Source organism: Podarcis tiliguerta (assembly GCF_965153285.1).
Source record: "Podarcis tiliguerta genome assembly, chromosome: 4".
Lineage (NCBI taxonomy): Eukaryota > Metazoa > Chordata > Lepidosauria > Squamata > Lacertidae > Podarcis > Podarcis tiliguerta.
This window is the reverse complement of record NC_139537.1, coordinates 5746679-5773438: the sequence shown is the minus strand read 5'-3', so window position 1 is coordinate 5773438 and position 26760 is coordinate 5746679. Positions and strand designations below refer to the sequence as shown.

Here is a 26760-nt window from a genome sequence, read left to right as displayed (position 1 = left end):
GTACCACAGATGGCAAAACATCCAGTCTTGCTAGTGTAAAAGCACACCTGTATTTTGGGATAATAAGTTTGTGCAGATATGGGGCCAGAGAATCAAAATGGAGAGGTGGAAAATGAACATACCAAGGGCAGAATTTCCTTATAGCGGCCAGGTTGTTCTGATGCTCAATATCTTTTAGACGTTGACCAATTAGACTGTTTGCTTTAATGGGGCCCATAGCGCATAGGTGTTGTGGGGACAGGCCACAAGAGTGAAGTTTTTGATAGACGGTTTTAAGCCAGGCACTTTTATGGGAGTCATGAAGTAAACCGGGGGGATTTGAGTTTAGGCGGAGCCAGAAGTTAAGAGTTCTTTGCCAAGTCCGTACAGTGGTACCTCAGGTTACATACACTTCAGGTTACATACGCTTCAGATTACAGACTCCGCTAACCCAGAAATAGTACCTCGGGTTAAGAACTTTGCTTCAGGATGAGAACAGAAATCGTGTTCCGGCGGTGCAGCGGCAGCAGCGGGAGACCCCATTAGCTAAAGTGGTGCTTCAGGTTAAGAACAGTCTCAGGTTAAGAACGGACCTCCGGAACGAATTAAGTACCTAACCAGAGGTACCACTGTACTTCTACTGAAGGGAGACTTGCCTCCAGTCTCAATGTATGTCGCCTTAAGCTCGCGATTTGTTCTGTTCTCTGCTCTGTTAGTCACTGGACTGCTGCGAGTCTTTCTTCCGTCTCTGCACTTTACGGGACATCAGAAGCTGCCAGAGACACCCACTCGCATTTCGTCGAGGGCGGGCCGAGGGTTACGAAACCCCCACCCACGCTGAATCGCGTCCCTTCCCGAGTCTGTAGAGCTGCTTGGTGTCTAATAATATGCAATCCATCTGGCATTCTGGGAAGCGGAAGATGTGTCAGATGAATCCATTCCCCCTCCCCATATTAAAAATAATCCCCCATATTAAAAATAGCTCCTGGAGCATTCCTGGAAGATATGTAAGTGTTGTTACCAGAAACTGCAAGGACCGGCTTTGCTTTCCTGTAGGAATCATTTGTTAAGATTGCTTAAAAGGCCAGCAGACAGATACCTCTCTAAGGTTAGCGATTGTGTCATGGCCGTTCCAGAGCATGAAAGACACAGCACATCATTAAACTCTGGGACTTGCTCCTGAGCATAGCTGTCAACGTTTTCCTTTTTTTAAGGGAAATTCCCTCATTCCGTATAGGATTCCTCGCAAGAAAAGGGAAAAGTTGATAGCTATGCTCCTGCTGGAGGCAGGGATTTTCACCAAACTTTAAAAGAGAATTGGGTAAATTTGTGGAGAACAGGACCGTCGATGGCTTCTAGCTATGATGTGGATGTGCTCTGCCACCATAGCTGGGAGACAGAAACACTGCTGAATACCCCTTGCTGGAAACCAGAGGAGGGGAGAGGGCTTTTGTGTGAGAATTTTCCGCTGTGGTCTAAACCACTGAGCCTCTTGGGCTTGCCGATCAGAAGGTAGGCTCTGTCCCAGCTCCTGCCAACCTAGCAGTTTGAAACCACGCCAGTGCAAGTAGATAAATAGGTACAGCTCCAGCGGGAAGGTAAACGGCTTTTCTATGCACTCTGGTTTCCATCTCAGTGTCCTGTTGCACCAGAAGTGGTTTAGTCCTGCTGGCGACATGACCCGGAAAGCTGTCTGTGGACAAACGCCGGCTCCCTCGGCTTGAAAGCGAGATGAGTCCTGCAACCCCATAGTTGCCTTTGACTGGACTTAACCATCCAGGAGTATTTTACCTTTTTACCTTTGGGGCATCTGATTGGCCACTGTCAGAACCATAGGTGCCAACTCTTAAGGGGCCCAGGTTCCTCCACCGCCCCCCCCCCAATAAAATATTTGCAGTGGGGGGTCAACAGTCAGTTGCAGAGGAGGCTGATCACAGTGCAGTGGCGTAGCGTGGGTTGTCAGCACCCGGGGCAAGGCAAGTAATTTGCGCCCCCTAACCCAGGGCAAGGCAAGTAATTTGCGCCCCCCGCTGCACTGTCCCTCCCCCAGATAGTCCCTCGCTCTACTCTCTCTCCGCACCGCACCACACCACACGCCTGGCACCCTCCCCTCCACAGTGGGCGGCGACCCGGTGGCTCGTATCGGATTCGCACAGCCAGCACTGCAGTGAGAGAGAGTGAGTGAGCCAGGTAGGGGCAGAGAGCTGCGAGTGCGAGCACGCCCCCCCCCCCCGATGTTGCGCCCGGTGCGGCCGGCCCCCCCTGCACCCCCCACGCTACGCCACTGTCACAGTGTGGCTTGGCTTCAGTGGCTGCTGGGGAATTCCCAGACATGTCCTCTTTTGAGGGGGGGGGTCCTATATTCTCATCCGGAGAGAATTTTACATTTTAAAGCAAATGTCCTGGATTTTGAGTTTTTTAACTTTTGCATGCGCCATCAACCCCCCCCCCCAAAAAAAATCCTCTGGTCAAGTTGGTGCCTCTGGTGAGGACAAGTTGTTGGACCAGAAAGACTGTTTAGTCATCTCACCTTCTTAATGTCTGCCACGAATCTGTTTTAAACCCACAGATGTCCATGACCTTTCCATATCTTGCAGCAAGTTTCCATTTAATGTTTGCATAATAATAATAATAATAATAATAATAATAATAATAATAATAATTTATTTATTTATTATTTATACCTTGCCCATCTTCTGGGTTTACCCAGCCACTCTGGGTGGCTCCCAACAGAATATTAAAAACACAGTAAAAGATCAAACATTAGAAACTTCCCTAAACAAGGCTGCCTTCAGATGTCTTCTAAAAGTCAGGTAGTTGTTCTTTTCTTTGACATCTGCTGGGAGGGTGTTCCACAGGGCGGGAGCCACCACCGAGAAGGCCCTCTGCCTGGTTCCCTGTAACCTCACTTCTCGCAGGGAGGGAACCACCAGAAAGCCCTCGGAGCTGGACCTCAGTGTCTTTGGTCAGCTCAAATCTAGAGGCAGGCTTGGAGAGGCCCTTGGCTGAAACCTTGGAAACCCACTGCCAGCGTGGTCCAGCCTTTGGCAACCTGGTGCCCTCCAGCTGTTTGGCACAACGGCTGCCCTGCCAAATGCCAGGGCTGGATCTACTATGAAATTCATGAAGCTGCAGCTTCTGGGCCACTAATCCTGGAGCGGCCCCAGAAGCAACTTGAGTACACATTGCTTAAAAAAAATGGTGCATATAGACCCAATTTGAGTCATGCAACTCAAATGAGTTATTTTTGTTGTTGTGAAGATTTCAACAATCTCAGAGTCTGAGAGCCAGCAGCAAAGTTGTTCTAATGGGGGTTGCGATCTGTCCTGGAACAACTCCATTGAAGATGATATTGATGGGACCCAATGTTGCGAAGGGGCCCCCATGACAATTGAAGCTTCATGGTCCCCAAAATTTAGGTCCAGCACAGCCAGATGCAATTGACAACGCTGGCTGGGAACGATGGGAGTTGTAGTCAAGGCATCTGGCGTTTCGCCAGGCTGCCAAAATCTGGTGTTGGCAATACCAAGCTAGGGGGACTCAACCTTTTAACCTAGCCAAAGTCATCTCCCTGCGTTCCTACATAGAGGGCGTGTGGTTTGCGAAGGAATTGATTCATTTCGCAAAAGGCGGTTCATCTGCAGAAGGAGATTCTCATTTGCAAAAGGTCACACTGCAATAAATTAGTATTTAGGGCAACCAAAATGGTCAAAGGCCTGGAAACGATGCCTTATGAGGAACGGCTAAGGGAGCTGGGCATGTTTAGCCTGGAGAAGAGGAGGTTAAGGGGTGATATGATAGCCATGTTCCAATATATAAAAGGATGTCACATAGAGGAGGGAGAAAGGTTGTTTTCTGCTGCTCCAGAGAAGCGGACACGGAACAATGGATCCAAACTACAAGAAAGAAGATTCCACCTAAACATGAGGAAGAACTTCCTGACAGTAAGAGCTGTTTGACAGTGGAATTTGCTGCCAAGGAGTGTGGTGGAGTCTCCTTCTTTGGAGGTCTTTAAGCAGAGGCTTGACAACCATATGTCAGGAGTGCTCTGATGGTGTTTCCTGCTTGGCAGGGGGTTGGACTCGATGGCCCTTGTGGTCTCTTCCAACTCTATGATTCTATGATTCTATGATTTAAAGTAGCAGAGGATCCTTTCTCATTGCTAGCATTTATTTTTTTTTGAGGATGGGGAGTGGGGGAGAGATAATATTCTATAAATAGTTTATTGCCCTTGTAGGGTATACGTTTCATGGGAATAGTGAGTAATGAATATCCTTCTATCTTCTCTCAGCTTACTGGAACACGTTCCTGGTGCAAGGCCCAGAGGCGAAGATCTCCGAAAGTCCGGACAGGGAAATCAAGAACTTGTAAAAGAATTGGGGGTGGGGGGTGGAGTCTATTGATATTAATATATATGGGGTAAAGTTGCATTCTTGAGTCAACTATCACCGCAGAAGCAGGAAAGAGAATCTGCAACCAGCTTTGTGAAAATGCCAGCAAATTAACCCCTGGGAATGAGGGTGACCAATATGGCTGCTTGACTTCAACGCTCTAGATCCTGCCGATGCAACCAGCCTTTCCAAATGCTGCAAGAATGAATGGATGGCTCTTTCGCCTGCTTCCTGCGAAGGGTAGGGGGGGGGGAGAACCAAGAAAGATGCTTTAACCTTTTAGGGGAAGGGGAGACTGAGGGGCTGCTGCTTTCTACAGAGCTCACAGGAAACCATCATAATAGAGCTTTGATTCTGCTATTTCCCCGATTGTTCTGGGATAGCAAAGGGCAAATAGGAAGAGGGTTTCTGTTGCAGAAACGGAATATTTTTCATGTGCCTCCCAGCCGCTCTGTTGGAGTCTCTGTGTCGCTCGAGGTTTTGGGTGCAACCAAGAATGGATGAAACTCCAAACTCGCAAGTTTTGTCATCCGATGCCGGAATGTGAAATCTGAATTCAGGAACTAGAACAGGCATTCCAAAATTCAAACGATCTCCCCTGGATACTTTGACAAACTGCGCTTTAAAAAGCCCACTCTCCTTCTGCCTCTCCTTTGAATTTTGAATGTAAATCTTATGTCAAGGGCTTTTTGGTTTTTTGGGGTGTCTGGCGCAGAGGTTGCCCAAAATTTCCCCGCCTTGGCAATCCGCAAACTCATCCCCGTTCCCCCGCTACCTTACCCTGTGAAAAGCGTTCTTCAGAAAAGCAGTTTGCACAACCCACCAAGGAAGATAATAACACAACAACATTCAAAACAGTGGCAATTGCACATTTATTCCAAAGTCAATTGAAACGATTTAGTTTATTATTTTTATTTATTAAATTTGTATACCGCCCTTCATCCATAGATCTCAGGGCGTTTCACAGCATAAAAACACAAGATAAAAATAGCAAATACATAGCAAAGCAAAACAATAATCCCCTTCCCGCTGCCGCCAACCCCCCCCACCAAATCAGCAAAATGGATGAACTATATATATATATATATATATATATATATATATATATATATACACACACACATATATATATACAGTGGTACCTTGGGTTAAGAACTTAATTCGTTCTGGAGGTCCGTTCTTAACCTGAAACTGTTCTTAACCTAAAGCACCACTTTAGCTAATGGGGCCTCCTGCCGCCAGAGCACGATTTCTGTTCTCATCTTGAAGCAAAGTTCTTAACCCGAGGTACTATTTCTGGGTTAGCAGAGTATGTAACCTGAAGCGTCTGTAACCTGAGGTACCACTGTATATTTTTCAGATATATACATTTCACTCATTTTTCAATCAGTTCGACATTTCAAAACTCGACTTCCTTCCCCCTCTTTCTGCGGCCGCTTCAATTTATTTTTAATATCTTCCGCATATCCAAATGAGCAAAATGGATGACCCACTGATACCTGTTTTTCAAAGTCTGATGGTGGTCATTTACTCCTCCAGAAGCCCCACTCCCTTGCCTCTTAGCGCCCTCTCCATAATCTACAGGCGGAGCAAGGTGAGGGCAGGGGGGGACGGTCCACCCCAGGTGCCATCGCTGAGGGGGGGTAACATCGCCGTGGGCGGTGTACCCCCAGGACGCATGCCAATGCTGGCGCACCCCCTGGGACCTGCGCCAATGCCGCTAGCTCTGCCTCTGCCTGTCCCTATAGGCACCATGCAGCGCGGCCCGTTCCTAGCCCATATGGGCACCGCACTGCTTACCCCGCCCCACCCCTACGGGCAGTTTGCCCCACCCCAGGTACCCGAGAGGTTTTGTCCGCCACTGTGTAATCCCACCAAGCGATACCACCCACTTTGGGAACCGCTGAGCTTGACGGATTTTAAAAGAAACCTCTAACATTTTACCATAGAATCGTAGAATTTCAGGGTTGGAAGGGAATTCAAGGATCCGCTAGTCCAGCAGATGTCAACCTGTGGGCATAGCTGTCAACTTTCAGATTTGAAAATACGGGATCAGCAGCCTCACCTGTCCCTGGGACAGTCTACGGGATATTTAACAATCCGGGATAGCAGCAGGAAGCAGCGGGAAACGGCGCTGGAATAAGGGAATTTCCCACCAAAAAAAGGAAGGTTGACAACTATGCCTGTGGGTCCCCAGATGTTGTTGGACTACAACTCCCATCATCCCTAGCTAGCAAGGCCAGAGCTCAGGGAGGATGGGAGTTGTAGTCTGACAACATTTGGGGACCCACAGATTGAGAACCGCTGCAAGTCTAGTGCAACCCCCTGCAATGAGGATGGTTCAGTCGTCCTGTACGGCGATCGAACCTGAAACCTTGGCATTATTGTTACCAGGCTCCAACCAACTGAGCTATCCAGGCTCACTTTCAGCAATTGTCCTGCACATGCAAACTACCTAGGTGCATATGTGCTGTATATATATATATATTTTTTAAAAATGGCAGAGCTGGTAAATGCTGCGTGGAAGAATTGGGAGACATCATGTCTGCATTCTGCTTCCACAGTCAGAGGCAGCCTTGCTTCTGAATCCCAGCTGCCAGGAGGGGAGAGGGCTTCTGTGATCGAATCCTGCTTGCACGCTTCTGGGCTGGCCACTGTGAGAACAGGATGCTCGACTAGATGGTCCGTTGGCTGGCTCCAGCAGGCTCTCATGTTCTCAAAAGTGGTTCAGCCCTTCCCACGTGGAGTTGTTATTGTCTAGTTGTTTAGTCATGTCCGACTCTTCGTGACCCCCTGGACCAGAGCACGCCAGGCACTCCTGTCTTCCACTGCCTCCCGCAGTTTGGTCAAACTCATGCTGGTAGCTTCAAGGACACTGTCCAACCATCTCGTCCTCTGTCGTCCCCTTCTCCTTGTGCCCTCCATCTTTCCCAACATCAGGGTCTTTTCCAGGGAGTCTTCTCATCTCATGAGCTGGCCAAAGTATTGGAGCCTCAGCTTCAGGATCTGTCCTTCCCGTGAGCACTCAGGGCTGATTTCCTTCAGAATGGAGAGGTTGGATCTTCTTGCAGTCCATGGGACTCTCAAGAGTCTCCTCCAGCACCAGAATTCAAAAGCATCCATTCTTCGGTGATCAGCCTTCTTTAGGGTCCAGCTCTCACTTCCATAAATCACTACTGGGAAAACCATAGCTTTAACTATACGGACCTTTGTCGGCAAGGTGATGTCTCTGCTTTTTAAGATGCTGTCTAGGTTTGTCACTGCTTTTCTCCCAAGAAGCAGGTGTCTTTTAATTTCGTGACTGCTAGAAAACCCTGTCAGCTGTCCCCATGTTTAAAACCAGACTTTCCCCCATCACTCGCCTGTGCCTGGAATGATGGCGGTTTAGGTGCCACGGGTCTCGCGCAGACTGTCTACACTGTGCACTATGGTAGTGGTTTAGTACATGGTTATATCACATTTATAATGTATCTCACACCGTTCTTCGCTGCACTCAGATCAACCGAAAGATGCATCTTCCCAAGAACCAAATGTGGTCCATTTGTCACAAGAGGAGAGCGTGCAAAGGGACTTGCACTCACCCCTGTCCGTTTTGGGGGGGTAAAGGTTCACAGTCTGATAAATGTATTTATGCTTGTTTTGATTGGGGGAGTTTGGGGAGAAATCTATTTATTTGGAGATGCATATCTCTGTCTCATAGATCGGAATAAACTGGTTTCTGAAGCCAAGCAGCCTCCTCTTGCTATTTTATATATATAATGTCTTCCTTTTTTTAAATAATAATCTTTATTAATTTAAATTACACACTTATACAAAGAATTTACAAACTCATACTACAAAAAGAAAATTAAAGAAAAAACAATTAAGAAACAAGAAAAGAAGAAAATAGAGAAAAAAGAAAGAAGAAAAAGCAAATTTACGTACATTTTTTTTTTTATCTTCCTAATTAATACTTAATTAAACACTTAAATAAAAAAGACTTCTAACAAAACAAGTCTTCCAATCATTCTTATTTTACTCTTTATACTGTGGTGGTATATTAAAGAATATAAAACTGTGCGGGGGGGGGGATAAAAATAATGTCTTCCTTAATCATATTGTTCCACACCACCCTGATTTCTGGGATTGCAGGTGCTTATGCAGGTTTAGTTTCCTTGAAATGAAGAAGCAGAATAATATTTATGTGCATCAGCCACTAGCCGCTGCGATAAAATAAAATGTACCAAAGATAGAGGTAAAAACTTAACTATAGAAAATATAGTTTTGGGAGTTTACAGGAATAATCAAATAATAAATCTTATTCCAATTGCCCCGCTAAAAAACTTGCCATTTTTGCTGTCACCTGATCATCTTGATCTGCTAAAAGAAAGAACACAGTTGCAATGGTTGAGCAACCCAGCATGGACAATAGTAGAGGGGTAATAACCTCACTCCTCAAATCTTTATAATGGGTCCAAGCCAGAAACACATGAGCCACTGACTCAATACTGCCACCTCCACAGGGACATAACCGCTTTTCTAGTGGATTTTTTTGAAATTGACTCTCAAGTACAGCCGGAGGCAGTATATTCAATCTTGCGAAAGTGAAAGACCGCCTGTATTTTAGAACTGTCAAATTTTGCAAATAGGGTGGCAAAGTGTTGAAATGACTAGGTGGGAAAGAATCGTATCACAGGCAAAACTTCCTTATTGCGACCAGATTATTCTGTTGCTCAATATCATATAGGCGCTGTCTAATTAAATTATTTGCTTTACCTATCCCACAGAGATTGAATCATAGGCAGCTTTCAGATCAATGGAATTAAGGTTAGCAGAGACTATGCTGCCTTTAGGGTATATGGCCTTATTTGCAAATACAGTGGTATCTTGGTTCTCAGTTTGGTGTCATCTGCAAATTTGATCAGGATGCCCTTGAGTCCATCATCCAAGTCGTTGATAAAGATGTTGAATAAGACCGGGCCCAAGACAGAACCCTGTGGCACCCCACTAGTCACTCTTCTCCAGGATGAAGAGGAACCATTGATGAGCACCCTTTGGGTTCAGTCAGTCAGCCAGTTACAAATCCACTGAGTGGTAGCATAGTCAAGACCGCATTTTACCACCTTCTTTACAAGAATATCATGGGGCACCTTGTCAAATGCCTTGCTGAAATCAAGGTAGGCTACATCCACTGCGTTCCCTTCATCTACCAGGCTTGTAATTCTGTCAAAAAACGAGATCAGGTTAGTCTGACATGACTTATTTTTCAGAAATCCATGCTGACTATTGGTGATCACAGCATTCCTTTCTAGGTGCTCACAGATTGTTCGCTTAATGATCTGCTCCAGAATCTTCCCTGGCTCCAGAATGTCTCGCTCTTGTTCTGCTACCCAGCAGATAGGTGAGGGGGCTGGAGGAAAAGCCCACCCATTAACTCACCCTCTCTTAGCTGTAGCTCACCCAACCTGGCTCATCTTTTTGGGATGCTGATGAGGACACTTGGGTGGCTAGCTGAGGTCATTGACTTCTCACTTGTCAGACCAGTTCAGCAAAAGAAACCTCTCTTAGATTCCACGACCTCAAGAATTGGGGAGGGACGCAGGGCATCATCCTAACTCTCAAATCCACAACATCAAGTTGCCATCATGCCTGTCAAATTTCTCAAGGTAAGGTAAAGGACCCCTGGATGGTAAAGTCCAGTTTAAGGCGACTATGGGGTTGAGGCGCTCATCTTGCTTTCAGGCCGAGAGAGACGGTGTTTGTCCACAGACAGCTTTCCTGGTCGTGTGGCCAGCAGGACTAAACCGCTTATGGCACACGGAGGATCGTAACAGAAGCTGGAGCGCACGGAAACGCCGTTTACCTTCCCGCCGCAGTGGTACCTATTTATCTACTTGCACTGGCGTGCTTTCGAACTGCTAGGTTGGCAGGAGCTGGGACAGAGCAAGGGCAGCTCACCCTGTCGCGGGGATTCGAACCGTCGACCTTCTGATTGGCAAACCCAAGAGGCTCAGTGGTTTAGACCACAGGGCCATCCTTTTATAGACCCATTTATGACTTCAGGGATGGAAGTTACAGCTGCCCATTGAAATCAATGGAGGAGAAATCCAATATTATAATGCAGCTCGGATCAACTGTCGGTGCAGAAACAAAATGGAGTGGGTGGTGGGGAAAACCCCAAACAAAAGAGAATTAGCAAAACAGCCAGGTGAGCACTAAGCTTGCCCGGTGGGCAGGGATTACAGACTGCAGACTGGCTTTTGGCAGGCTGGGATGTGGGATAGCGCCACTTGCAATATCGTCTGGAGGGATGTGGGGGAGATGCGGCGGGAAGATGTAGAAACCTCTGCCTTTTGCAGACATTGCTTCTCGTGCAACGGTAATAATAATAATTATTATTATTATTATTATAAAATATATTATATTATATATTATATATATTATATATTATTATTATTATAAAATATATTATATTATATATTATATATTATAAAAAAGCAAGCATAAAAACTTCCCTAAACAGGGCTGCAGCACAGATATTGTAAAGGGGGTGGTGATCCATTGAAGACGATATTGATGGCACCCAATGTTGCTGGTTGCGAAGGGGCCCCCATGGCAGTTGAAGCTTCAGGGCCCGAAAAATTTAGGTCCGCCATGGCCAGATGCAGTTGATTGTGCTGGCTGGGAATGATTGGGGTAATAGTCAAAGCAGCTGGAAGTTCACCAAATAATGTATGTGGTTATATGGTTTGATAATTTGGTGTGTTGAAATTATTTAATATTTTTTAAAATAAATAAATAAATAAATAAATGTGGTATAAACACCGACAGGTGGGAAACACTGGCCTGCAAGCGCTCCAGTTGGAGAACAGCCTTTCCCAAAGGTGTCATGGGCTTTGAAGGCACTCGAACTCAGGACGCAAGGGAGAAACGTGCTAAGAGGAAGGCACGCTTGGCAAACCCTCACCGTCATCAACTCACATCCGGAAAACAATGTCCCCACTGTGGAAGGATGTGTGGATCCAGAATTGGCCTCCACAGTCACTTACGGACTCACTGTTAAGACTGTGTTTATGGAGGACAATCTTACTCGGCTGCGAGGGATCGCCAAAGAAGAAGAAGAACCTGCTTCCCCAAAACAGGCAAGCTCTTACCAGGTTTTGGAAAGGAGGTGTGAGACCTGTGTCCCCGTTTTTATGAGAAGAATGTTGGCGGTTATATGATACTGTTATAAGAATTCTAAGGTCCCAAATATAAAATAAACGTCCATAAATGTACAAGACAAAGACATACATAACTATATAAACCATGTGTCTGAAATAGTACAGGAGAGCAATCCTGAAGCCATTTTGACTCTCCCAAACCATTTCGACTGAAATATACTCGGAGTCGAGATTGGATTTCATGCTCTTTATTCAGCTCATAGTGGTGAGGAGGAATGGAAGTTCCCCCAGAATGTCTGCCTTATATACATTATTTACACAATAGGCCCCACGTGATTGGCTAATTCCGGGATTCTCCTGCAGGCCAATCAGGTTGAGGATTCACTTCCACCTGGAGCTGGATTGGGTGGCTCCTGTGGACCAATCAGACGGCTGCCTTCTGGATTCTATTGTTCTAGGACCAATCAGAGTGCTGCATTTTGCATGCTATTCAACTCAGTACATAACATTGACTCTCCTCAAATATTTCTCTGCAAGAAGGAAGGAAATGGGAAACCCTCTCCATTGTCATTTGCTTACCCATCTTAAGGGCGTATTTGTGTGTGAACAGGGTGAGCTTGTGACCTGGTTTCAGGAATTAAAGTATTTGCCATCACAAAAGAATGGCCAGGCGGAAATGGCCAGGCGGAAATGGCCCTGGTAAAGCAATCAGTGAACATTGTCAGGTATCCTGGCAGACAGGATTTCTGCTGTAGACCGCCTCCTTCTGTGATGTATGTATGATATTTGGGGGGGGGGGGTGGTCTTGGGCTACAGGGTGGGCAATTTCAAAAGTCTATATAAGGGCTTGCGCACCACTGTTCTGGGTTCCTCCTCCCTCCTGCGTGTGGTGAGTGGCGACCCTGTTGCAACAGTTTAATAAAGACATACTACAGTGGTACCTGGGGTTACATACGCTTCAGGTTACAGACTCCACTAACCCAGAAATAGTGCTTCAGGTTAAGAACTTTGCTTCAGGATGAGAACAGAAATCGTGCTCTGGCAGCGTGGCAGCAGCAGGAGGCCCCATTAGCTAAAGTGGTGCTTCAGGTTAAGAACAATTTCAGGTTAAGAACAGACCTCCAGAACGAATTAAGTACTTAACCTGAGGTACCACTGTACTTAATTCGTTCCGGAGGTCCGTTCTTGGCGGGTGGGGCTATTGGTTTGTTGTTTTATTTTTACAGTGGTACCTCTGGTTAAGAACTTAATTCGTTCTGGAGGTCCGTTCTTAACCTGAAACTGTTCTTAACCTGAAGCACCACTTTAACTAATGGGGCCTCCTGCTGCCGCCGTGTGATTTCTGTTCTCATCCTGAAGCAAAGGTCTTAACCCGAGGTACTATTTCTGGGTTAGCGGAATCTGTAACCTGAAGCGTATGTAACCTGAGACACCACTGTAGCCGCTTTGCTTCTCAGTAGTCTCTGGTCGGCCTCTTTCGTTTTCTTCTTCTGACAGGGAACCCACCTAAGGACTCTATACGGGCTCTTGGATACCCCATAAGGGAAAAGGAGCAATATTTTTCTTATAACAATACTTTGCTCAGGAGGGGAGGTGGCCTCAAGCCAGAAGAAAAGTCCCTGCTTAACTCTCCTGTTTCAAGATGGAACGAAGGCATGCGGAGCACAGCTGAAAGCAAATGTCATCCAGTCTGGATGACCACCAAATGTCCAAATCTTGCACCCCACAATCCCCAGCAATATCTCTTTCCCTGAACTGACATCTCCTTCCCTGTCTTTCCCATTTATGGCCAGGCTTCTCTTTATCTCCTCTCAGATCTTCATTTCTTACATCTCCCCTCTCTCCAAATTCTTCCTGCCTCTAATTTCCACTCGATTCCACCCCCCACCCCCTGCTGCAGCAAAAAAATTAAAAATAAAAAAGCACATTGTGCTTGCTGGTGCCCCAGCAACTCTGGTGTCTGTGATCTGCTTTCCATATTTCCGAACGCTATTGCCATTACCTTGAGATGCATTTCAGCAGGAAAACTGCTCCTCTTTGGCTGACGTTCCTTTGGCAGCGGACGCTGAGGCAAGGCCAGCGAAGGACACGCCACCTATGTGGGCCCATTAATCATGGACCAACCTGCCTCCCCTCCCATAAAAGGATTTGGCTTAGCAACGCCACCCTTGGCAGGTTGACCTGTCAATTTGGATCAGGGCACACTTTGCAGGAGGGGTGGAAATGAGATACCGTTGAAATGACTCCCCTCTGACGAAAGGATTGTTGCACTTAGGGTAGCAGAAACGCAGCTAAGAAGCTCAACTCTAATAATAATAATAATAATAATAATAATAATAATAATAATAATACTTATACCCCGGCCATCTGGCCAGGCTTCCCCAGCCACTCTGGGCAGCTCCCAACAGAATATTAAAAACATGATAAAGCAACAAACATTAAAAACTTCCCTAAACAGATGTTTTCTAAAAGTCAGCTAGTTGTTTACTGACATCTAATGATGAGGGCGTTCCACAGGGAGGGTGCCACCACCAAGAAGGCCCTCTGCCTAGTTCCCTGAAACTTCACTTTTCACAGGGAGGGAACCGCCAGAAGGCCCTCAGAGCTGGACCTCAGTGTCTTGACTGAACGATGGGGATGGAGACGCTCCTTCGGGTATACTGGGCCGAGGCTGTTTAGGGCTTTAAAGTTCCTGATGTTCTGCACTATAACAGAAAGACAAAGCTCCTGTTGCTGTGTCCCAGCTCCTGACAACCTAGCAGTTTGAAAGCACACCAGTGCAAGTAGATAAATAGGTACCGCTCCGGCGGGAAGGTAAATGGTGTTTCCTTGCGCTCTGGTTTCTGTCACGGGTGTCCTGTTGTGCCAGAAGCGGTTTAGTCCTGCTGGCCACATGACCCAGAAAGCTGTCTGTGGACAAACGCCAGCTCCCTCGGCCTGAAAGCGAGATGAGCACCGCAACCCCATAGTCGCCTTTGACTGGACTTAACCGTTCAGGGGTCATTTACCTTTTTACCTTCTTCTGGTCGGCCCAAAAAGGAACTACAGTGGTGCCCCGCAAGACGAATGCCTCGCAAGACGGAAAACCCGCTAGACGAAAGGGTTTTCCGTTTTGGAGGTGCTTTGCAAAACAAATTTGCTATGGGCTTGCTTCGCAAGAAGAAAATGTCTTGCGATTCCTGGGGTTTTTTTCCCGCTCCTCACCCCCTTTTTCTAAGGCACTAAGCTGCTAATAGCCTTTTAGCAGCTAATCCGCTAATCCCTTAAGCCTTTAATAGCCGCTAATAGCCGCTAAACCGCTAATAGCGCTAATCCGCTAATCCGCTAATGGGCTTGCTTCGCAAGACGAAAAAACCGCTAGACGAAGAGACTCACGGAACGGATTCTTTTCGTCTTGCGAGGCACCACTGTATATAACGACAGTTCAGTGCTCCACCAAATAAATCGGCTCCAACCTTAGAAAGGCGTTTTGCTATTTTACAGCAGAGCTCGTTTAATATCAAAGGTGCAATGTTATGTAATGTTGAAAGCCCACGATCAAAAACCCTGGCAGGAGGCACCGCGTGAAATGATAAATAATAATTTGTTTCTCTCCTCTTTCTAGGTTCCAATGCTTTATAGTTCCAAGCAGGCACAGGGCCAGACACAGGCAGCTGCGCCCTCAGAGGTGCGAACAACCGTCTTATCATGTGAAGTCCTCTTGGGAAGATCCAAGAGGAGAATCATGCGCTGGGTTTGCATATGCCTCTCAGGGCTTGTTCCCTGCCCCAGCAAGAACATAAAAGCACAGAAGCAAACATATCGATCTGGGGAGAAGGAACATGACTGGCGAATGTTGCCCCCCTGCTAGCAAAGCCCGGAGGGAGGGAGGGAACACAGGCTGGGCTGCTTTCGCTGCTCCACCCAATTTCCTCTGGAAGAAAATCAATAACTCTCAGGTAAAAAGAGTCAGCATCTCTGCCTACCCCCCCCCCCCCGTCCATGTTTTCAACCTCTCTTTGAAATCAGAACCAGTGAAGGGGGTGAATGTCTTGTGTGAGTGTCTGGAGGCCACTGGAGGATGGATGGCGGCTAACAGATTGAGGTTGAATCCTGACAAGACAGAAGTATGGTTTTGGGGGTACAGGGTGTGGGTGGGTGTGGAGGACTCCCTGGTCCTGAATGGGGTAACTGTGCCCCCAAAGGACCAGGTGTGCAGCCTGGGAGTCATTTTGGACTCACAGCTGTCCATGGAGGGGGCAGGTCAATTCTGTGTCCAGGGCAGCTGTCTACCAGCTCCATCTGGTACGCAGGCTGAGACACTCCCTGCCCACAGACTGTCTTGCCCAGGGGTCAGCAAACTTTTTCACCTGGGGGCCGGTCCACTGTCCCTCAGACCTTGTGGGGGGCCAGACTATATTTTGAAAAAAGAAGAAGAATGAATTCCTATGCCCTACAAATAACCCAGAGATGCATTTTAAATAAAAGGACACATTCTACTCATGTAAAAACACGTTGATTCCCGGACTGTCCACGGACCGGATTTAGAAAGCGATTGGGCCAGATCCAGACCCCGGGCCTTAGTTTGCCTAGCTATGGTCTTGCCAGAATGGTGCATGCTCTGGTTATCTCTCGCTTGGACTACTGCCATGTGCTCTACGTGGGGCTACCTTTGAAGGTGACCCGGAAACTACAAAGCCACTCCCGATTTGGAGAGGGGGTGGTGTTGCGGGCACGCGCCCACGACAACAGTCTCGCGGGGCTAGCCAGCCCCGCGGGATTCCCTGGGATTCCCCTCATTACCTTAGGTTTCCCCCGGCCAGCCAATCGGCTGGCTCGGGGGGCGGTCCTTAGGCTAATATAAGGTAGGGGCGGCCCTTGGCTCGCCCCTTTTCTCTCTTCAGCAGCAGCTTGTTTTCAGCGGCTATTTCCCTGTTGGTTCCTGCTTCTACGCTACGAGCCTGGTTCCTGCTTCTACGCTACTTCTATTCGAATACCTGCTTCTGCTCGTCACCTCGGAACTCGGGCAGCGATCGGCTGCGGACCCACCTGCATTTGCCGGGCTGAGCCTTCGCAGTGGAGCGGCCACGCGCTCACTAAGGTTGTATCCGCATCCGCGGTTTACTGCGGGCAGCCACGACGCCCCCCCTCTTCCTCTCTTGGGCGGTTCAGCGCCCGCAGCGGGTGGCGGGGAATTTTTCCTTCCAGCAGCAGTAAAAAACCGACCGAGGAGCGTACGGGCCGTCCCAGGATATTTTGCCTGCCTTCAGCTTCGCTATTTCACCTACCCTGTGGCCGCGAGGGCTGCCTGGTCTCAGGTAGTGAATCGCTTCCCCCTGCTGTGGCTGCCTTCGGCTCGGGTATTTAATTGCTAATTTAACCGCTACGCTTAGAGCGCCTTTTCCTCGCGGTCTGAATCGCCTAGCTACCCGCTTACGCTTGGGACGGCTTTCTCCCCCTGCGAGGGCTGCCTGCGGCTCAGGTATTTATCGCTAATTTAACCGCTACGCTTAGAACGCCTTTTCCACGCTGTCTGACTGACCTGGTTGCGCACGGCGATCCCCCTCTGGGCGCCTGCTTGTTGTCTATCGGTTGCGGTGTGTATGGTGGAGCGCGGAGGTTGTGTCGCAGCGGCGTGCAGATTTTAGCGTCATCCTTGTGGGACGCGTGCGCACGTGGTGGCAGCCATCTTGCTAGAGGCATAGGGCGCCGCCATCTTGAATTCACCCTCGTGCTAGCGAAGGGCGCCGCCATCTTGAATTTGCCTTCCTTGTGGCTCGGGCGGCCATCTTTGTTAAGGGAGAAACAGCGCTGAGCTGTTTTAGCGCTACTATCCTTCCTTATCACTCCCACCCCTTAGTACTGCCTTATTAACGCCTACTTAACGCTTCATTTCTCCTCTTTATTCACTCGCTGAGCGTGAGGGGCACAAATAAAGAAATATATATATAAATAAATAAATTAAAAAAAAAAAAGGGGGGGCGAGTTGAAATAAATAGTAATAAATTGCTAGGATAAAAAATAAATAAATAAATAAATAAATAAATAAATAAATAGGTAAATAATAATTTTTTAAAAAAAAAAGTATAGAAATATACATTATATGGTTTACTATAAAAAAAAATAAATTAAAATAAAATAAAATAAATAAATAAAATAAATAAAATATATACATATATGTAAATATTATAACAATAACAGGAGAGAGAAATTTCGTTGTTCTGATATTATCCAGGTCCGTTTGAGCCATCTGCGGCAGCGTTGAAGCGGTTTATCAAATCCAAACTCTTCTCTCTCCAACACTAGCTAGCTTGAGCATATTGGAGGCAGGGACTGTGCGGTGTTTCAAATACAGATTCTCCCGCCGCTTATCCTTAGAGGTGGTGCTGCGATATCACTTACTGTTGTGCCGGCTTCATTGTTGACATGGCAAACAGGGGTCCATCCAGGTCGAATCAGGTGAATGGGGCCTTACTTCCCGCCGCGCAGGGTAACCCACAAGCGTTAGTTCAGCTTTTTTCGGCAATCCAAAATTTTTATGCGCAATGTGGGCCCCAATCGGCCTCTTCAGCAGCCATAGTTGAGTTATCGCAGGACTGCATTCCCGACACCCCTTCTAGTCAACAGGACCTTGTAAGGCCCTCGACCTCCACAGGGGGTGCAACCCATCAGGGAGGAGGCCCCCCCAACCGCCCCCAAACACGCCTGCAGACCGCTAGGGCCCAGAAGGACCGGCCTGTGAACCAGAGGGCTAGATCTGCACCTCAAAAGTCAAGGGCCACCGCAGGTAAGCCCAAGTCATCGAGGTCCGCCTCCCGGGGGGCGGCCTTGGAGGCAATTGGTGTACCTAGTGTTTTTCAGGAGTCTCAGCAGTGTCCATCGGATGTGGCCTCTTCGGAGGAAGACCTGCCGCCGCAGCAGGCAGCGGAACCAGTCGACGACCCCGACCACCAGGACCGCTCATCCAGTGGGGGTAAGCGGAAAGCCAAGAGGAAGCACGTCGCAAAGAAGAGTAGAAGGAAGGACACTTCAGACTCGGAGGATGTCACAGGTACTTCTTCCTCGGATAGTGATAGTGACGTTCCTATGGAAACTTATTGGGGTGAGGGGGAGGAAACGGGAGCCCCCTTGTGGGTGCACGAGAGGCGGGCCAACTCCCATCGGAAAAAATTTAATGGATCACTGGAGTGGAAGGACGGGGCCCTCCTGGAGGACATTAAGAAGTCCACACACGCCCCGACCGATTTCATCATAGGCGGTCACCTCTCTAAGAGGAAGAGGAATAAAATCCTCAATGGCGACTATGTGGATATGTTTTCCCTCCTGCCCCCAGTCCAAACGAAAGGTAAAGGAGAGAAAAGGAGGTTTCAGGGCAGGAAGAGGTACAGATCCCCCAGGGTGGAGCGCACTTTCGAGAATTGGCTTAACGGTTATCAAGTCTTCATGGGGATAGTGCTGGGGGGCTATCCTAAGCGGGGGATGCATCTTGCATCCTACCTGGCCCACGTGCGAAGGGCCAGGGAGTTAGCCGGTGATGAGGCGGCCATAGCCTATGACGAGGACTTTCGAAGGAACGCCTCGCAGCTGTCGTCCACTCGTTGGGATCAGAAGGATAACAATCAGTGGCTGGAGCACGTGGGGCCCAACATTGAGAAGAAAACCCACGATGTGGCAAAAGTCGGTAAGCCGGATCCTAAGCGTCGCAGGCAGTGTTGGGATTATAACAAGGGCATCTGTCAGCGCACCGCCTGTAAGTATCTGCATGAATGTGATAAATGCTTGGGCGGTCACCCGGCCACTTCATGCTACAAAAACAGGCAGCAGCCCTTTCGGGGGGGCAGGGGGCACCCTCAACAAAATAATCAGGGAGCCCCCGCGAATGCCCCTAACACCTCCCGTGGCGCAGCGGGGAACCGCTACTGAGGCTTACCAGCACCTGTCACAATGGAGTTCAGCTACCAACCCTTCATTAAACCTGGCCCCCTCCCCTATTAGTCTTCACACCCTAAGGTCCCTTTTAGCACATTACCCTGACAGACAGGCGGCCCGGCTGCTTGAGAACGGCTTTTCCCAAGGCTTTAGAATCCCGGTGGCATTCCACCCCAATTCTAACTGCCCCCCGAATCAAAAATCAGTACTCGAGAGGCCGGACATCGCCCTAAAAAAGATCCAGAAGGAGATTTCGGCCGGCAGAGTTGCAGGTCCTTTTGCAGTACCCCCTGTAGAACAACTGCACATCTCACCGCTGGGCATAGTCCCCAAGAAGGCCCCTGGGGAATTCCGTATGATTCATAACCTCTCCTATCCCAAGGGAGCCTCAGTTAACGATGCTATACCTCAGGAGCTATGCACTGTGAAGTATGCTTCGTTTGATCAGGCGGTAAAGCTAGTCCGTGGGTGTGGTAAGGGTGCATTCTTGGCAAAGTGCGACATTGAGTCCGCATTCCGCCTCCTCCCAGTTCATCCAAGGGACTATCGCTGGTTGGGTTTCAAATTCATGGATCTTTATTTCATTGACAAGGCAATGCCTATGGGATGTTCCATTGCCTGTGCCGCCTTTGAGGCCTTCAGCTCTTTCATCGAGTGGGCCTTTAAATTCAGAACTGGCGTCGGGGGCATCAGTCATTATCTGGATGATTTTCTTATGGTGGCAAGCAGTGCATCCGAATGCTCGGCCTTATTGCAGGCCTTCAAGGCCTTGGCTGAAGAACTGGGCGTACCCCTTGCCGGGGATAAGACCGAGGGCCCTGTCACCACTTTGACATACCTGGGTATTGAGATCGACACCGTGGCCCAGGCTTCCCGGCTGCCCGCGGATAAATTGGTCACCCTTAGGGAAATCATTTCTCAGCTTTTACCCCTTAGAAAAGTCACCCTTAGGCAAATCCAGTCCCTCCTAGGTCATCTTAACTTTGCATGCCGGGTGGTCTCACCAGGGCGCCCCTTCTGTAGACGGTTAGCTAAGCTTTCGGCGGGTTTGAGATCGCCACACCACAGGGTGCGCCTCCCCAAGGCCGTAAAGGCGGACCTCCAGATCTGGCTGCATTTCCTTGATGGTTACAACGGCATTTCCCTTTGGCAAGATCACATAGCCCTGCAGACCGATTTCCAGGTACACTCAGACGCTGCGGGTTCCTTGGGCTTTGGGGTTTACTTTAGGGGGCAGTGGTGTGCACAGCGTTGGCCCCCCAACTGGCAAGGCAAACCCATACTCAGGGACTTAACCTTCCTTGAATTCTTCCCCATTGTGGTGGCAATTCACTTGTGGGCAGAGCATTTCAGAAACCGCAGGGTATGCTTCTGGACTGATAATCAAGCTGTGGTGTCGGTCCTGAATAAGCAGTCTTCCCGCTCCCCCAGGGTGGCTTCCCTCTTAAGGTTTTTCGTGCTATCATGCCTTCAGCTAAACTTGCATGCCTCTGCTAAATTTGTACCTGGTGTCGATAATAATATCGCGGACGCCCTGTCTCGCTTCCAGATGGATCGCTTTCGCATGTTAGCGCCGGATGCGCAGCAGCAGCCGCAACCGTTTCCGGAGCACCTCTGGAGTATTGGCAGCGAGAAGCCTTGAAGGGAGTATTGTCTGCTATCGCACCGTCAACTTTGAGATCCTATAGCAAGGCGTGGATGGACTTCACAGCATTTCGCAAAAAGAAGGGGTTGTTCAAAATAGGCAGGGCGCCAGCGCAGGCTGAGGTCATAGAGTACCTGGTTTATCTTCGTGACCTTGGCCGGGCCCCCAAAACACTTAATATCCAATCCGCTGCAATCTCATTCTTCTCCAGAACTCTGTTTTCGGTTGACCCATGTGCACATTTCGTGGTGAGGAAGATGCTCGAGGGTTGGCGCAGGGCCCAGCCCCCTAGCCAGGATGGTAGGAGACCTATAACCCTGTGCTTGCTCTCTGAGATTCGCACTAAGCTCAGAGCCATCTGCTGGTCTACTTACGAGGCTAGACTATTCTCGGCAGCATTTTCCTTCGCCTTTTTCGGCGCGCTGCGGATAAGCGAGGTAGTTTGTGAGGAATATGCGGATGGCACCCTTAAGGGCCTCCGCCTAGAGGATGTCTCTGTGGGCAACAGTGAGGTCTTATTAAGAATACGCAGCTCTAAGACCGATCAATTAGGCAAAGGGGCCACTATCTGCCTGCAAGCGACGCAAAGGGCTGGTCCCTGCCCAGTGAAGGACGCCAGGAAGTACCTGCTCCTGAGGCCAGAAGCCAGGGGACCTTTCTTTATACACGCGGATGGGTCTTGTCTTTCCAAGCAGCAGTTCACGAGAGTAATGCGCAAGGCGATCGCGGTCTTAGGGCTCCCACCCGACGAGTTTGCCGCGCATTCCTTCCGCATTGGGGCCGCTACCACTGCTATGCACATGGGGTTACCGGCAGAGCGTATAATGGATCTCGGTCGCTGGAAGTCAAACGCTTATAAGGGATACATTAGGAAGCCTCATTAATTCCCCTTCCTCCTTCCTCACGCTTCCCCCCCCTTACCCGGTTTTCTTTTTGCCTTATCATGTCAGGTGCTGGTGCGATACGCCTGTGGATCGTGGGTCATAGCATTGTACACTGGGCCAGACAGAGGGCGTACGCCACAGGGTGGCGGGCCAATTTACATCCTCCTGGCAAGGTTGAGATGAAGTCACTTGGGTGGCCCGTCGGGGTATGCGATGGGAAGAGTTCCTCCCGACAGTGTTCAATAAAATTGCAGCGGAGGGCGCACCAGAGGCCCTCATCATCCAGCTAGGCGAGAACGATTTGGCTTACAGAAACGGAGTTGATCTCATGTGGAATATTGTTAATGACCTGGGTGAATTGCGGAATTCACACCCGACAATGTCTATCATATGGTCATCCCTGCTGGAAAGACGTTGGTGGCGAGACGCCACGAGCCAGGTGGCTGTCAGCAAGGCCAGGAGGCTTTTGGAGCGCTCCGTTTCGCGAAAAGTGGTCGCTATGGGGGGCCGGGTTATCACCCACCCGGGCATTCGGTTCAGCCTTGAGGCGCTTTACCGTGGGGATGGCGTGCATTTGTCTGATGCAGGCAACGATTTATGGTTGGCCGATATCGCTCAGGGAGTTAGGGATTGGTTACAGGTTTGAAGGTATTGGCGGCGAGCCTCGGCTCGGTGGCGGTTAGGCATTGGCAGGGGTATTGTCATGCAGATGTGGATGGGGGGGAGGAGCGCCATCACCTCCCCCATATCATGAAGGGTAGTTCGTTAAAGGACTCCGAGGGGCGTCGCCTCGTCCGAAACCTACGGAGGCTAGGGCCTAAAGCGCGCCCCCGAGCGGTAACCCCTGGGGGGGCGCCTACGGATGTACATCTCGGGGGGCTCCCCCTGTTGGTGTTTAACCCTTCCCGGTTAGACCGGATAGCTGGATAGGGCCAATGCCTAAATGCCAATACCTTTCTTACCTGTAATCAATAAAGTTGTGGCCATTTATGCCCATTTAACCTTAATTCTTGTGTCCGTGTCTTTATTTCTACTCATGTGGGAGGGGGCGGGTATTGCCACGCAAAGCCACTCCCGATTTGGAGAGGGGGTGGTGTTGCGGGCACGCGCCCACGACAACAGTCTCGCGGGGCTAGCCAGCCCCGCGGGATTCCCTGGGATTCCCCTCATTACCTTAGGTTTCCCCCGGCCAGCCAATCGGCTGGCTCGGGGGGCGGTCCTTAGGCTAATATAAGGTAGGGGCGGCCCTTGGCTCGCCCCTTTTCTCTCTTCAGCAGCAGCTTGTTTCCCACCCACCCTCCCTTTAGGCTTGCCCTGGACTTTGCTATGGGCTTCGGCTGGTCGCCGCAAGGGGCCTGGTAGGAGTTTTTCCATTAGGCTAATTGGCAACGTTTTGAAGCCTCTTGGTTTTTTCGCCTACCTCGTAGCAAAACGTCACAACTTCCTGGTTTTGGCGGTTAGGCATTGGCAGGGGTATTGTCATGCAGATGTGGATGGGGGGGAGGAGCGCCATCACCTCCCCCATATCATGAAGGGTAGTTCGTTAAAGGACTCCGAGGGGCGTCGCCTCGTCCGAAACCTACGGAGGCTAGGGCCTAAAGCGCGCCCCCGAGCGGTAACCCCTGGGGGGGCGCCTACGGATGTACATCTCGGGGGGCTCCCCCTGTTGGTGTTTAACCCTTCCCGGTTAGACCGGATAGCTGGATAGGGCCAATGCCTAAATGCCAATACCTTTCTTACCTGTAATCAATAAAGTTGTGGCCATTTATGCCCATTTAACCTTAATTCTTGTGTCCGTGTCTTTATTTCTACTCATGTGGGAGGGGGCGGGTATTGCCACGCAACTAATCCAGAATGGGGCAGCTAGACTGGTGACTGGGAGCGGCTGCCAGGACCACATAACACCAGTCCTGAAAGACCTACATTAGTTCCCAGTACGTTTCTGGGCACAATTCAAAGTGTTGGTGCTGACCATGCAGGGTGCAGGCTAGGATCCAGTTCCTGATCAGGAAGGGCACTGCAGTTTGAATTCCACCATCGGGGTCCCAGGGAAGCCTCCTCCATTCCACAACGCCCCTGTACCAAGGGAGGTGAGCAGGCTTATCGTCTTGGCTATGATCCGCCTCCGCAGTTTGAATCCTGCTTGTTGGTTTCCTTATGGGGTATCTGGTCAGCCACTGCCTGTTAATAATAAATAAATAATAAATAGTAATAAATAAATTTTTATTTATACCCCACCCTTCCCACTTCAGAAAACCGGGCTCAGGGCGGCTAACAACAAATCTAAAACACTTCATTGATGCAACAACAAACAGCATAAAATACAGTATGAAACGTGAATAACAATAAATTCAGAATTCAAAAATCAATTTAGGGGGGGAAATCCATCCAATAAACATTAGATGGTCACCAGGGCTAGCTGGCTAAATTAGTCCTGTTTGGGCCAGGGAGGAGACCAGGGGAGAATTAGCTGTGGGATCCCAGAGCGGGTAATCTTCATAAAAGGGGAGGGGGAGGGAAGGAAGGGGAATAAAAGATCAGGCTAAATTCAAATTAAAGGCCAGGCAGAATAGCTCTGTCTTACAGGCCCTGCGGAAGGAAGTTAAATCCTGCAGGGCCCTGGTCTCCTGGGACAGAGCATTCCACCAAGTCGGAGCCATCACTGAGAAGGCCCTGGCCCTGGTGGAGGATAATCTGACTTCCTTAGGGCCCGGGACCTCTAAACTATGGTTGTTCATGGACCTTAAGGTCCTCTGCGGGGCAGACCAGGAGAGGCGGTCCCGTAAATACGAGGGCCCAAACTAATGTGTTAATGCTGCTTTCAAATGAGGATTGCCTCCAAACAGAGGAGTGTCTTCCGTAAAGCAGAGCTATAACACCTGCCCCAGATATCTCCTGCTTTGCTGCCAGGAGGAATCTGAAGCCAGATTTGCCAGCCAAACAACAGCCTTGCTTTGTGAAGGCCCTTGAACCTCTCCTTTGGAGTCGCTTCCAGTTCTGCAGTCATTACTCACCCTCCCTGCGATCTCCTTTTCTCCCTCCCCCTTTTTTCTCTTTTGCCCATGGTGAATTGTGTGATCAAAAAACACCAACCAGGAGCCTCTATTGATCTGCTTGCACCTGTGAGTCTGGCTTCGTCTCTGATGGTTTTGCCAGTAAATGTCGAGGGTTGGGGTGGCACCTTTGCAAAAGAAAAGAAGAACGCCAGGCAAGGTTTTCAATGCCCCCCCCCCGCCATGGCCCCTACAGGTACCAGGAAGTGCCATTAGGCACAGAACGTTTGAAAAACACACGATTCAATCAGATTTAGTATCCCTACAGAAGCTGGCACAGAAGGCACAATCTCCAAATTTTGCCAGAACCAGACTTCAAAAGAGGTTTTGTTCTATGCTTTTAAGTTACGGCATGTTTCTGGGTGTTTTGGCAATCGCCATCATAACTGGAGCCAAGTTCTAGGCTAATGTTGGTACTTAACCCCTGTAAAACTGGCTAAAATTTATAAACTAACATTGAATCTGTGTTGGAGATGTAAGGTATCAGAGGGATTCTTATATCATGTATGGTGGGGATGTGATAAAATTAAGAAATTTGGGGGAAATATACATGAGGAACTGAAAAAAAATGTTCAAAACAGCAATAGGTAAGAAGCCGTAAACATTCCTTTTAGGAATTATAACAAATGACATCCCAAAAGACATGAAGAGAATCTTTTTAATATGCAACAGCTGCAGCAAGGTTACTGATTGCAAAAAAAATGGAAATCAGAAGTAGTACCAACATTGAAAGATTGGCAAAATAATTTTTTTTGAAGTGATTGAATTAGCAAAAATGACGGCAATAATTAGAATGCAATCCAATCAGAATCTCAAACAGGAACTGAAATGTTGGTTGGGCTTGGGGCCCCTCCAGACAGCGGTAGCATGGTAGCATCAGGGTAGGTTCAGGGAAGAACAAACTGTTCTGTCTGTCTCAAGGAACAATGGAGTGCGCCTTCGCGGCTGAAGTTGTTAGCAGCACTGAAATACACTCAGAGTCGAGTGTGGATTTCATGCTCTTTATTCAGCTCATAGTAGCAATGAATGAAACTTTCCCCAAAATGTCTAGCTATATATACATTATTTACAGAATGGGCCCCACGTGATTGGCTAATTTGGGGCTGCTCCTGTGGGCCAATCAGGTTGTGGAGTCACCTCCTCCAGAAGCCTGATTGGCTGCTCCTGCAGGCCAATCAGGTTGCTGATTCACTTCCACCTGGAGCTGGATTGGGTGGCTCCTGCGGACCAATCAGACTGCTGCATTCTGCATCCTATTGTTCTAGGATTCAGCTCTGAAAGGAAAGGAAAGCCATAAGTTTGGCACCAGCTTGGCTGCAGGAGTTGCTGGAAGGAGGCGTACAAGACTTCAGATTTGTGTAGGGTTTGTTTCCTCTCCCAGAAGGCGGCGGATGTTTAGGATCAGAGTTTTCCTTCTCCACTTGCGATTCCCAGCAAATGCACCATTTTTGGTGGGGAAACTGCACCCCACCATTCCGAGAAGGGCAAAGGATATATGTGTTTCGGCTCACATATAGGTCTGAGAAGTGCAAAAACAGATAGGCTCACGTTAATAAAATGCAAACCAAGCAAATTTCTCCCCCTTCCTAAAATAAAATGAAATAATATTCTCTGTTGCTGGCCTAGGGTCTGGGAAGAGGGAGTCTTAAAACCCTGATACGATCAATTTCCTTGTGTGCCCATTTAATTTCCAGCCGCAGTAGTGGCATACTTAAATAAACTTTTTTGACACCTGGGAATTTCAAACTGAATTACCCC

At 48.7% G+C, this 26760-nt stretch overlaps 2 protein-coding genes across 2 annotated transcripts in view; one reads left to right on the top strand and one right to left on the bottom strand.

Annotated features, from left to right (window-relative positions):
- Positions 1–5415, top strand: part of CHRDL2 (chordin like 2) — a 42219-nt gene extending 36804 nt beyond the window's left edge. The window contains exon 11 of the mRNA XM_083436640.1: positions 4271–5415. Coding sequence (XP_083292766.1) covers positions 4271–4350 — 80 coding nt within the window. The 3' untranslated portion in view covers positions 4351–5415. The remainder of the gene's footprint in view (positions 1–4270) is intronic.
- Positions 1–26760, bottom strand: part of LOC310676834 (tigger transposable element-derived protein 1-like) — a gene marked incomplete at its 3' end in the record, with an annotated part of 1439559 nt that overhangs the window by 47123 nt on the left and 1365676 nt on the right. The window lies entirely within an intron of this gene.